This window comes from Heloderma suspectum, chromosome 12, assembly GCF_057233095.1.
Source record: "Heloderma suspectum isolate Gila_16-S chromosome 12, 16-S_ref, whole genome shotgun sequence".
NCBI lineage: Eukaryota > Metazoa > Chordata > Lepidosauria > Squamata > Helodermatidae > Heloderma > Heloderma suspectum.
The window spans coordinates 17695648-17709058 of record NC_139469.1 but is presented as its reverse complement, the minus strand read 5'-3'; the positions used below and the strand labels follow the sequence as shown (position 1 = coordinate 17709058).

Genomic DNA, 13411 nt, shown 5'->3' with positions numbered 1-13411 from the left:
CCAGTTTCCATGGGAAATATGCTGCATACAACAAACTGATATAGCTGTAGAGCTAACACCTAAGGTGGCATTGATACATATTAAAAAGACGGAAGACTACATTTGTGGATATCATTGCAGAATTACAGGCTATACTTTTTGGGGTAATCTATATGCACAATAATACCCTCTAATGTAAAACACACAAATATCAAAGTTACTCTGAAATTATAAGAGTTCATAACATTACTTTGAAATTACAGAACTGCTCTGAGAGCATCTTGGGGCTATAAAGCCTGATTTCTCCTTGTATGGCATGCATACATACATACATACACACACACACACACACAAATGAAAATTGAAAAAACTAGGGCAATTTGTAGCTCATTTTTCTGTTGCTTTTCTCTAAGTTCTCTACAACCCAGGGTAGAGATTCACCACAAAAACTTTGCAAGTTTGAATGAATTCTCCAATATTCTGAATTCCAATAGCAACACTGAGGTTTTTTTATTCATATGCAGCAGACAGAAATACTTCAAATTCACCTATTCTTGGCAAGCTAGGAACAATGCATACTGTACCTCTTTAAAAGGAATCCAGCTGCTTCCAGGCTTTGCAGGATTAGATGGGTTCTTCAGTTTCTCCAGGGCATTTTCAATTGCATCTCCATAGTTGTCCTGAAACCACTTCTCATGTGGAGTTTCAGCAGGAGCTGCAGTGATGCTCCGCACATGTTCCAGAGCAAATACAATGGGCTTCATTAGGGCTGTGTGCTTTTCACGCATGATGGCTATTTTTTCCTCTCTAAAAAACAGAGAGGTTGGGGAAAGTATCACTTGCATTACAGGAATGCTGACGTGATCAGTGCCTGTATTTTCACATGATGCAATGTTATTGACTAGCATTCCATCACAAAACTTATAGCAAGTTGTGACTACATACTGCTATAAAAATAGTGTATAAAGAATTGCAGCAGCCATGATCTTCCAAAGGAGCTAATACCTAAGTGGCTTACCATTAAAAGTATGTCTAATTATTTTTAGGAGGAAAGTATTCTACTTTAAGGTCTATTTAAAATCTCTCTGGCCCATTGTTAGCAAAATCAGATTGGCGTGTATCAGGGACAGGACCTTCTCAGTGGTGGCTCTGCAGTTGTGAAATTCCTTTCCTGAGGAAGTCCATCAAGCTTCCTCCCTTCTTACTTCTAGACTTTAAAAAATATGCAAGGTTATTTATTTATTTATTTATTGCATTTATACCCCGCCTGTTTTCCTCTTGCAAGGAACCCAAGGTGGCTTACATTATCCTCCTCCTCTCCATTTTATCCTCACAACAACAACCCTGTGAAGTGGGTTGGGCTGAGAGTCTGTGACTGGCCCAAAGTCACCCAGTGAGCTTCTGTGGCCGAGTGGGGACTAGAACCCGGATCTCCCAGCTCCTAGTCCAACACTCTTGCTCTTATATATTATTTTTATAACACATCCCTAATTTTTGTTGACACTGCTTTAATTGTTGTTGTATTTTTGTTCAATATTTTTTTATTTTGTGAGCCATCGTGTTATTTTTAAAGCATGATACAAATTATTAAAAAAAATCTCAACCAGACGCAAAACCAACTAATGTTCACAGCAGAAGTATGGGGGGAAACGGAAGTACTATTTACACAGAGAATTTGATTTTGAATAATTCATAATGGGTAGCTGAAAAGAGCAATTAAAGCAAGCATATTTTGCTAGTTTCTAAACACCAAGAAGATATCTAAAGAAGAAAGGAAATTATTTTTCAAATCCTATTATGATCAGCAATTTGTCCCCACCTCTACACATTATATTCTGTAAGGGGACTCTAATTACGATTCTCACTTTCTTCCAGTGGCACATATGTCATTTATTCCAATGAAGATTCTGCTGGTACGTTGCTGAAGTAGAGGCAATGAGCACTTTAGGACCATTTTCATAAGGCCCCTGTTTTCAGGATACAATGTTAAGACACCTGCCATTAAAAAGTTGTACCTGGCGCTCCTTCATTAGAGTTTTTAAACCAGGGGTGCAGAACTGTTTTGTGGCGGAGGGCCAGACTGCCCCACAGGCAATCTGATTCTGAATCAGATTGCCTGTGGAACAGCTAGATCAGAGCCTGGGGGAGGGACCTTCCCTAAAGCCCCAAGATGCTTGGATAGATTCCTCCAAAGGCCTTGACAAACAGATGGCCCAGGCTGTTGCTGCTCCCTCCCACCACTGTGAGAACTCAAGTTTCCGAGGAGGAAGAGGGGCGTAGCCTGAGAGATGCTACAGTGTGTGGCAAAGCGAAGCGAGAAAAGTTAGGGACGGGGCTCAGATGCTCCATCAGGACAGCCACTCTTGGAAGCCAATGTAGGAGGGAGCCACCCTAAGGGAGGGGCATCACTGCGAAGCAAGTTTGGCCATGAGGTTCACAGGCACGCTGTCGGCAACTTCACTACTCTCTGGTTCATCTCCTCTGATTAGAGATTGCAGATTAGTTGTTTAAGGCCTGAGGCAGTCTGAGAGCGTCCTTGAATCTGCATTTGTAGAAAAGCTAGCCTCTAGCAAATAAAGTCGTATTAGCCTGAAGCTTTGTCTCTTTGTAGTGTTGATTGCGAAGGGGAAGGACAATCCAATCCCAACAATTTCCTGTGCTGGCAGGGTGTTGGACTAGGTGACCTTTGAGGTCGCTTCCAAATCTATGAGTCTACAATTTCTCAAAGGGAAGAATTCTAATGGGCCACACGTATCTCGACGCACTTCTGTTAAAAGCTTACTTGCGTAGAGTGTTGTTGTTCTGGACTCTCTTTACTTCATCTTCGAGCTGCTGAATTCGTCGAAGGACATACATGTGCTGCTGCAAAAGGACCCCCAGCCAAAGTTCATCCCAAAGAACAGTGACTCTGCGCAACTCTGCTACAAGCATCTGAACCTGGATTGGCATCAAAAATATTTATTGTGCAACATTACTTATGCAGTAGCAGTTTCAAATGTCTAAAGATGCAGTTCCCGAAGTAAGTACAATGGATTCCCTCCCGCATAAATTCACAGCATGTAAGCACTTGACTGTGCGCCCTTTGATTGCAAAGACTAAGACTGAACTGCAGATCCAATTATACCTGCAATACCATTGTCGGATTTGCAGTTGACAACTTCTCTACAATTTTGCTGTAGCAGTCTTGCATCATCGCCTGGTCCTCATTTAATCCCATTTTTGGCTCGTCCTTTATGCTCTCTTGAGAAGCTGGAGGGCTTCCCCCATCACACTCACCACCCAATAATTCTTCACCTTGAATATTGCCCAGAAACGTAGGTATCGCTGAGGGGAATTTGCTCCCTAGGTTTTAAAGAGAAAACACCTTTATTTCTGTTAGGTCAAAATTCAATGGCCTGCCAGATGCTGCCATACAGTAACTACGCCCAGAATTGTAGCAATTTGCCCTTGATGACAACATGTATAACAACTCTCAAAATGACACAAGTCTGTGGAGGACACACCAATGACTCTCTTCTGTATGAGAAGATAAGCTATGCTTAAGCGGGACTGGGAGCCACGGGTTTGGTGAAACCAGTTCATCTATGGAAGTTAAATCTGGGAAAATAATTGCAAAAATGTTAAAGACAGGTAAAGTATAAATGCTTAGCCATGCTTTTAATTGACTAAAAGCTGATTATGTTTTAGAAGTGGGCTCCTCAACAAAATGTTGCAATGCAGAGCGCTCCTCTTCATTGTCCAGGTAAGTCAGCCCTGCCCTCCTCCATGATACTCTATTCCATCCTCTGCCACTACAACAGTTGGCGAACATTCCGTGGACACTTAAGCATGCTCAACCCTCACTGGTCTGTTCACGTTTTCTCCCATTAGAGTTTTTTAAATATTATATTTCGTTTAAATATAATGCTTTCAGTGTAGTTAAAGATATGTACAATCATTGCAAGACAACATCCCCATGTACATATTGGCCACAAACTCACCCCAACTGATGCCAACAATAAAATCCTACAAGCGGGGTGGTAATGCTGGTAATTTGTCCAACATATTCAGCAACAAAATGACTTACATTATTAACAAAGTGGAATACTGATAAACACAAATGGCAACTACCTTGAGGAATGAAAGACTTCAAAATGTGCCCATCAAACATACCTGAAGCTTGAGACTCACTGCTAAGTGAAATAGTACCCACAATTGCAGGGTACAGTATAAGATGAGGAGAATCCTGCGCTACCCGGCAAAGAAGGTTACAAATACTCTGACGAACATATACTTCGGGGTGATTCAGACGCGAGAAGAGTTGAGGAATAATACCTTTATGAAGATAAAAGTGGATGGCGCACAGAATTAAGTTTATACACTGCAACCAAAGAACATAATGGTCACTTTTACATTTGATAACTGAAATGGAAATTTTCTCTTATTCCATGTAAGTAACCATTACAAATGTTATCCCTTGACAGTACAAGTACCAGACCTCCCCCCCGCCCTCCTCCTTATGAGCGAAGATGCTCATGAATTTACCACCTGAGGATTCTGCTAGACATCAGCAACTTGGGTCCAATAATAACGGGCAGAGTTCTAATCAAGCAATCAGGCTTTCGTGACTCATCCTTCCCTCTGAAGCCCTTTGCACCCCCCGAAAAGCTGTTCTTGTCAATCAGGGAAATGGAATGTGATGTGGCATGAGAGGCTGCCACTTTGGGAAGGTGAAAAATCAGTGAACCTCCTTTGTAAAAGGAGAAGTACCTTCTGCTCAGACAAAGGAGTTCTTCTCTGAATCCAAGCCAATGTAAATCAGAATTCTACTCATGCAAATAAGAGCTAACATAGCATAGAGACAGAACTATCCTATCATGCCATGCAACAGTGTTTTCATATACACTTTGAAGCTAAGAATAAGAAATTTACACATTGTTGAAGTGTTAACAATATTACCTAAGGAAATATTTAAACTATTTAATTTATATCTTAGAAAAGCTCAAGTGTTCTAACAGATATACCACATTCAAAACCTAGCCCCAAGAGCAGGTACTGAACAAGTAACATGAGATGTAAGCAGTGTTCGAAACAGGCCCTTTGTAAGCAGCCAGGCACACTTGTTAAATAATGGGAGAGAAGTGCAGGTTCAATTACATTTGTCTGCAGATGGCCCCCATGCAACTTCAAAAGATGGCACTATCTCACTGAGGGTGGAGAGGAATTCTTTGCTTCAATGGGGAATGCTCGTTAAAGTTGGAAGGAAAAGAAATGTGCCACAACTGAAACTGTGTGTGTATTTTCTGTTAAAGGCTTTAGAACACTATGGTACGCATGTGGCGTGCGTGTACATAAGATGACCTTTTCTACGGATAGCATAAGGTCTTATCCTTCCCTGGAATAAATACTTCCTTTACTGTATGCTCACCACCTTCCATGAGTTCTATCTACTCTTCTCCAGTTCCATACAAAAAACTAGACCCAATAATTCCACAACTCTTGAAATAAATAAAAATAAAGCACATAACTACGATCCAAGGGATTTGCACATGCACAGTGAAACATTCCTCAGTTTGAAAAGCAGCACAGGGGCTGTTATTCAAAAAATACAAGCATAAAGCCCCCATTGGCTTGTGGAACCATAATGGTTCTTTAAATCCTAGCCTATGAATTGGTATCTGTTTTGTTTCTCTTCATCTGCATGCAGATCAACACCACAGAATTCCAAACTGGTAAGTATTTCCATACCTCGCCATGGAGCTGTAGGGGTAGTTTCTAGCCCATGTTCTAGATACTGCCTAAGTTCTCCAGCATGTTTCACAAGCAGCCTCAATAACCTCAAGGTTGCCATAACAATTACATCATCGGTGCTCTGTTCTGAAATGTTTCTTAGATGCAGTCTGGGATCATCTTCATCTAGAGGAACCTACACATTAAAAGAAACAACTTCACTGCCCATACAACTTCTTTCATGGGCCTCAGAGACTTAAAAAAAAAACCCAAAGAGCATTGCTTGCATCACTAATCAAAATGTGTGGCGTACCTGACCAGCATTGAGTTTAAGGAAAGTAAAATAGGCACTGCATGAGAGTTTATAAAGGCTGAAGATTCTGTCTACAACTTTTCTCCACACTTTGATGAGACCCTCAGTTGAGTTTTCATCAAGGTCTGAAAGCCAGGGGCAGCTCGTCAATAACTGACGCCAGATGACATCGACCATATCATCTTCTTCATTATCTTCATTCTCTGAGATCTGAAGGATTATGTCCTCATCCTAAATGCAAGTTAAACAAAAATAAATATTAGCCCTTATTTTCTCCCTCCCGTCTCACTCCATAGCAGCTTACGAATTCCCAAAGCACATAAAAGTATTGAGAAGATGGTGCAAGAGTATTAAATTCATAGGAAATATTATCATAAGGTTACCTACTGAGGGTGGTAAGCAATCAAGCTATAAAATAAGACTGCAACCAATGTTTTGGCTGGTGATGTAAATCAATGTGAACTTTAGCTTCACACATCTCTCTCAGCTTCTGTTCATGTGGTATCACTTTTGCCCACTTTTTTCGCCCAGCTTCCCTCACAGACTATTTACCTAAAGCATTTGCGTCCTGGCTTTTAAGGCAGCTATCAGTGCAACATTTAAAACTAGCAATGCAACTCAAGATAAAACCTCCAGTTCTGGCCTTCTCTCCATTCCCCTGGACCACTCATTTCCAATCCTCCTTTCCTATAGTCTTGTGTTTCCCCCTTTGCCTGCTTCTCTCTTAGACCCCAAACTCCTCTTTTCCAAAGCACCTGTTTCTTCTCTCTCCTCTCCTTCAGTCCATCTCTGCTTATCATGCCTCCTAGGATTAGTGTAGCTAATCCTAGGAGGCATGATAGCTACACTATCATGATGGCTACACTATCAGCTACACGTGACAGTCCAGTGACATGATTTTGCCTATTGCTCCTTTAGTAATCTTTTAGCATTTTATAATCTAGAGCAGGGGCCATTTGCAAAGGGCGCATGTAAGAGCTAGAAGCAATAAACAGGGTCTGGACTACATACCACTCTTGGTTTGGGTTGCTCTCTAGTTCCTTTGAATTGGACATCAAAAAGGTACTGGTTTCACAAACTTAGTTCAGCTTAGATATACTGACCTGGTTCGCACATAATGATAACACATGGGTTTTTTAAACTGTGGGTTGTCAGGACTGCACAGGAACGAGCAAGTTGTCTCATGACCGCTCACTGCTTCCGCTTTGTTTCCAGACTACAAAACAACCCGGGCATGCCCTGTTCCTGGGTTGTTTGCTGCAATGTTGGAACCTAGAACTCAGGGTTGCTGAGTGAGGAACATCCCAGTTTTAACTCATGGTTTGTTGTTGCTCCCGTGCAGCCCTGACAACCTATGGGTTGTCATTACATGTGAGCTAGGTCACTGCTGTAAGTTAGTATCACAAATATATAAAATTACTGTATTTTCTCAGAAGACGGTGGCTTGGATCCAACAGTGCCTTACATGAGTGGAAAGCATTCCACTCATACAAAAGGTAGGTGGGTGTGTGTGTGTGTGTGTGTGTGTGTGAGAGAGAGAGAGATTTCTGCCAATCCCCTACCTCCCATAGCAGCAGTCCCCTATACCACATCAAACTCCATTCTGAAGAATCCCCTAATCCTCAGGAGCTGTTAAAAGCAGTAGCAAGGAGGAAGGAAAGCTGTGTTCTGCAATCAAATTATAGTATTTATCATCTAAGCCACTGTCTGCTTTATTTATACATATATAATTTGATAAATTTTATCACAGAAACAGTGTCCCATAATTGAAATAATCAATTACAGAAGGAGGGTCTGTTTTTTCCAAGCTCAAGTATTTAATATTCGAGATGTTAATAAATCAACAGTCATGTCTAAAATCGGCTTTCAGATCACCTTTCCGAGGTCCTGCCCATATTGCTGACATTAAGATGAGTAAGGTTGGTGGTAAGAAAAGATAAGGCCTTTTCGGTGGTGGGCCTATGGTTATGGAACTCCCTTCTGAATGAGGCTTTCAAGCAGGCCTTCACAATGTATCACTTCCAGGCAGCCTTTCCATGAGACTGTTTTTATGTAGCTAACTGTGTGAGTCTGTGCTATTTATCTAATGGGTATTGTTTAGATCTACGATGCTAAAATGCTATCTAATGTATCTTTCTTCTAGGTATGCTGCTTTGTGTGGGCATGGGCCTGAAAGGTGGCTTATGAATACATTAATAAATAAATCATCATGTTGTAGGTATCCAGCCTAGTTATGCTGGTCTTATGATTAGTAATTAGCAATTATATGAAATTGACAGTTAGCTTTGGTTTTGTTTAAAAAAAAGGCAAATTTCTGGATTTAAAATCTTTATAAACCATGTACAGATTTCAGAAAATATTTCATTTGAAAGTGTTCCAGTTTAATTTCATTCATTTCATTTATACTAACCTGAATTCCAGCTGGCCGGCATACTGCCTGTCCAAGGATGCCATAGATTTTCTCTCTGTCTTCTTCTGTAATATTTTCTGGAAGCAGGCTTTGAACTTCAGATTTCTCTCTTGGTAGTAGACGGACACCTCCCTGACTGTAACACCATATATTTTATCTCTTCAAAAGTAAGTAATAAGCATGGTGCTAACATATCTTTGCCACACCGAACACTGTTTTCTAATACGCTAGTGTACAAATTAGTTGTTGCATTAGGTGAAATTATCTTCTCTGCACAAGAACTAGCAACTGAGTATACAAGCTTCAGTGCTGCCTAATCATCAGTGACCGCTGCTGTTACTTCAAACCAACAATTCTCAAAGTGCAAGAGAACTTTAGATAAGTAACTGGAAAGTTTATCAAAATTCCAATATATTATTCCTGGAGTTAGGGGAGAACCCTATGGCAACTCCTTTCACATGCCAAATCTACCTTTTGTAAAATCACTTATGAGCACTATTAACAGGACTATTCCAGCTGAAGCAACAATAAAAGTAGTTGAAAGCTATTTCTAATTTTCTATTGTAATCAAAGCTTCAATATGAGCAAAACATGGATGAAGAGACCCCACATCCATAGCGCTTCTTCTATAGAATATAATTTATTATTTATTTGTGTGTATTTTTAAAGTTATAGGCTGCCAAGGCGGAGTCAACAAACTCTAAAACCACAAAACACAATACAGTGATTAATATAGGACCGAAGACCATTCACAGTAAGAATCCAGTGTACTTGGAGAAGCATTCCATACCCACCCGTAACCCCATAATATAAGTAAATCTACTTGGCAGTGGGTATGTTTTGCTGGATTTTAGAGAACACATGGTTCAATATTCAACAAGAATTGATATTTCCAGAGGGAGATATAACTGCGGGATAATCCCTCTTAAGATCTGTTCAGTTTTTATTTAATAGACTGGACTGGCTCAACAAGGTAAGATTTTTTTAATTACACAGTTGTCCAAGGATCTCATTAGCATAAACCTTTGTTATTTAAAATGACATCCCTCTACCTTACCCCTTATTTGCTGGTTTAATAATAATGTTCTCCTCCTTAAGGACAGCTGCATAAGTGATATCTTTCACAGCTGAAAGAGACTCAGTTTGACCTGTTTTAACGAATTCTTCAAGATCCTTGGCACAGGATAGACAAACATAGTATCTAAGGGAATAAGCTCTATTTTGGGTAGGAAGACATACAGGAAGTTAAGACCTGGTCAGAACCATCTTTAAACCATCCCTTAGTCCATGGGTGGAGAGTCTCAGGCCCGGGGGCCAAATTCAGCCCTCCCGGGGTCCCCCTTTCCCCTGGTCCCACCCCCTTTCCCCAACCACCAATTGTTTGTTGCGTTTCATGGCTTTTGTGCAGTTTTTCCCCATTCTAAATGGTTGAAATGCCTCTCCTACAGCTTAATTACTGGCAGTAAGAGCCTGAAGGTAAAATATGCTGATTTGGGGGGGTATTTTTGGCACCACCTTTGGCCCCAACCACCACTGGAATGCGGCCTGAGTGGTTCTCCAAAATGGAATTCAGACTTTGGGCTGAAAGAGGTTCCCCATCCCTTCCTTAGTCTATTATTTCTTATAAATCTGAGAAAATCAGTTATACCCGCCAATGGTTCGTAAGTTCTCTCTATCACTGCAATCCATTCCCCTGCATCTCTTGAGATGTCCATATTGGGAATAGTTGGGACACCCTTCTCTCCTTGGCTCATAAGATCCAGCTTATTAGTTTTCTTACTCAGCCCACAAAGGCCCAGACATCAGCAAGTAAATATGTTAGCAGAGATTCAAAGGTTAAACAAGAAAGCTTCATAGTGGTTCAAATTTGAAAACCACTTGCTTAAAGTTATTAACCTAAAACATAGTCAAGTTAAATACCTTGCATTTGAGAGTAAGATTTACCTGGCATTATCAACTACCTTTCGGCCCCATCTGTAAGCCCAGCTAGCAAGTGCTGCCCATGATTTTGCTACTTCAGGTGCTTGTGCTGAAGACAGACGGTAGAGCTGTCCCAAAATGAAGTCAGGTTCCCCAACACCAATGTTTACTGAAGTGAGAGAATAAAACAGGAAGTGATTTCAAAAAGTTACATGTTATGATGATCCTCTACATGCATTAGATATGATTACACTTCAGGCTTGCAGGATCAACTTTTATTTTTTTGTCAGCACCTCATGGTCCACCAGTGGGAGCCAGTGCAAAGTAGAGGCCGGGGGGAGAAGGGCCTATGCAAAATGGTGGCTCAGGGGCACAGCCAATTACCTACTGCATGCCATGAGCCATTCATCTGAATACATGAGTACAAAGCTACATCTGAGTTACTATAGATAGAGTTCTAGCAGCCCAATTGGGGGCGGGGTGTTGTTGCTACTGTTAAACAGTTCGGAGCCAAACTATTACCGATGTACTGCAAATCATCCAATCAAGTACCAGTAGATCTGATCTACCTTCTGTTCACTCATGTTCTACCTTCTGTCCATCTCAGCTTTTGCAAGCCTACAACAGGACACATGTGGGTCAGTTTTTAAATGCTTAACATGAATTAACATGGAGAAAAAAAGGATTCCTCTTAGAATAAGCCTCCCTGATTTGATTTTGACAAGCCCTGCTTCTTGCAGCCTCTATGACTGGTAAAAGCATCAGCTGGTGTAAGTCAGGGGGGTGAGTGGTCACCTTTCTCCAGTGGTGTGGTCTTGTTCCTATTTAGGGGCAGAATTCCAATTGCCTGGAATAATCCCTTAAACCAAATATTTTCAACTGAAGTATAAAATATTGAAAAGTTAAATATTTAACTGGAAAAGTATATAATATTTTTCAGTTAAATATTTTCAGCTTAAGTAGTTCTGCAGTTAATATTGCAGAACTACAAGTAAATGTAGTTCTGCAATATTAAGCTTCTCCTATAGAATTAATACTGCCTCATACTGAACAGCATGAAACCACCATGTCAAACTTGTTTAAAATATGTAGGATCTTTTCTACCTGTGGATTCGCTTTCAATCCTGGGATAGTCCTCTTCAATGGTGTTAACAGACTGCAGGTCAATCAAACTATAGATGTTTTTAGATAATGTGGAAAGGCCAGCAAGATTTTGTTGCTGTCGTGCTCTGTAGACCTGCTTCAGCTGTCCTGAAATCTCTTTCCATTCGGCTTGGATCCACTTGGCTAATGTAAGAATAGACTTGGCTACAGCATATTCAGCTTTGGCAGATTTGCAGAAGCATATGGCACACAAGCTCAGCATTTCCATTGCGTGGGTTGACTGGCCTGAAAAACAGTGGTGAAATTTTTAACAACAATTTAGCAGCATACTTAGTATTGAATATGAAGCTTCCATTTTAATTCTGCGAGTTTCAGAGAACAAAACTGTCTTTTCAACCCATTATTGTTATCCACTGAGCAAGAGAGTCATATTTCAAGGATTAATAATTAAGGCCAAGAGCCAAAGAGCCATGCTACTAGCTCCACCTACCCAAACAGATTTGGGCTTGTGTTTCTCAAATAGTATCCCCCCACCCCAGCCATGCTGCCATCGCAAATCACTTTTGAAAACTGCAGAGAAAAAACAGTACGTAATATGGCATGGCGGCTTACTGACAGTAAAAAACAAGCATTTTGATATGCCTAAACTTGACTTTTCATCCTGATCTGAAGGTCCATATGGCACATTAGCATGTATACAAACCTTTTAAGAAGTAGGTTTAATTCTTTTCCAATAAAACTTAAATTCAGAATTGATATCTGAGACAACCATATGGCACTTACCTGCTGTGTATAACAATTTGGTTTTTTCAATTTCAAGCTCAAGGCCCCACTTTTCATCCATTTGAATTGGTGCTGACAGTTTCTTAAAGTGCTGGACTAAATCTTGGGCTGTTGTGGTTTTTCCAAGCTGAACTTCACTGCACTGAGCAAGCAACCGTGTAGCCAGTGCAACATTCCCACGTTTCCTAGCAAACTTTGCAGCAGTCAGTCCCAATTCCATTAAATGGCTTCTAACCGGAATACTTTGCTCTGAAAGTACATAAAGTCAGAAGTGTTCAGTCATTTTTAAAGCAATTCACTTCCGACAAACCTCATAATTTTTTCTTGAACAATATTGCCCTGGACTGAATCCACATAAAATTGTTCATTTTACTTAAAGTGTAAAAATATATCCTGAAACAATTGTTGATTTAAACACAAAGGTACTCATGGTTCTGATGAAATCTGTTCTTTCATTTTTAACTGAAGGAGGAAAATCAGACTGAGAAGTTTTATGTCTGAATAATTCATTACTTTACTACTGTAGTTTGGGAAAAGGTAAGTTTGCATACTCCCAGGAACAACTGATACAAGCAGAAAAGTTAAAATATATAACATCAGAGGCTATGAGCAACACACACAAATTAGCTTTTGTATCTCTCCAGTTAAACCTATAAAAGAAAGAGGTGCTTCTACTTTGATACATATACCTTTAAGTTTCTCCAGCAACTGATTCTGGTACATGGTATATCTTAGGGCATGCATCCATGGTCTTACATCATGTTGCTTGCATGAACGCAACGCTTCACTGAAGAGAGGAATGAGACAATCCTGTAAAAAGCACAGATGTTGAGTGCTTGATAGAGCTTTACGCTGTCTAAAAAACTCTTTTTCCAGACTTCTAATAAAAACAGGGTGTATGCATACTCTCAAGATTACAACTATGTCTAATCCAGATGCCACAGTTCATGCATCTCTTAATTAGTCCTTAATACATTATAGTTCAGTCTTCTGAAATGTGACGTCCTCCAGATGTTTTGGACTTCAACTCCTATCAAACCCAGCCAGCATGGCCAATGGTAAGGAATTCCGGGAGCTGAAATCCAAAATATCTGGAAGGCACCAGGCTGGGGAAGGCCACTATAGGTGTTTGATAAGGGTGAAAAGTACAGTTCCAAATTCAGCTTGATTTATTTTGTGTGATTGATGTAAGT

General features: G+C 40.4%; 1 protein-coding gene across 2 annotated transcripts in view; it reads right to left on the bottom strand.

Annotated features, from left to right (window-relative positions):
- The window catches only part of SMG1 (SMG1 nonsense mediated mRNA decay associated PI3K related kinase), an 87620-nt gene that overhangs the window by 26055 nt on the left and 48154 nt on the right, over positions 1–13411 (bottom strand). For both annotated transcript variants that reach the window (XM_084818603.1, XM_084818604.1), the window contains exons 29-39: positions 12908–13028; positions 12219–12467; positions 11436–11720; positions 10356–10500; positions 8412–8547; positions 6002–6232; positions 5707–5884; positions 4132–4293; positions 3104–3321; positions 2762–2916; positions 564–786 (exon numbers count right to left, since the gene is read on the bottom strand). In XM_084818603.1, coding sequence (XP_084674729.1) covers positions 564–786; positions 2762–2916; positions 3104–3321; positions 4132–4293; positions 5707–5884; positions 6002–6232; positions 8412–8547; positions 10356–10500; positions 11436–11720; positions 12219–12467; positions 12908–13028 — 2103 coding nt within the window. The remainder of the gene's footprint in view (positions 1–563; positions 787–2761; positions 2917–3103; positions 3322–4131; positions 4294–5706; positions 5885–6001; positions 6233–8411; positions 8548–10355; positions 10501–11435; positions 11721–12218; positions 12468–12907; positions 13029–13411) is intronic.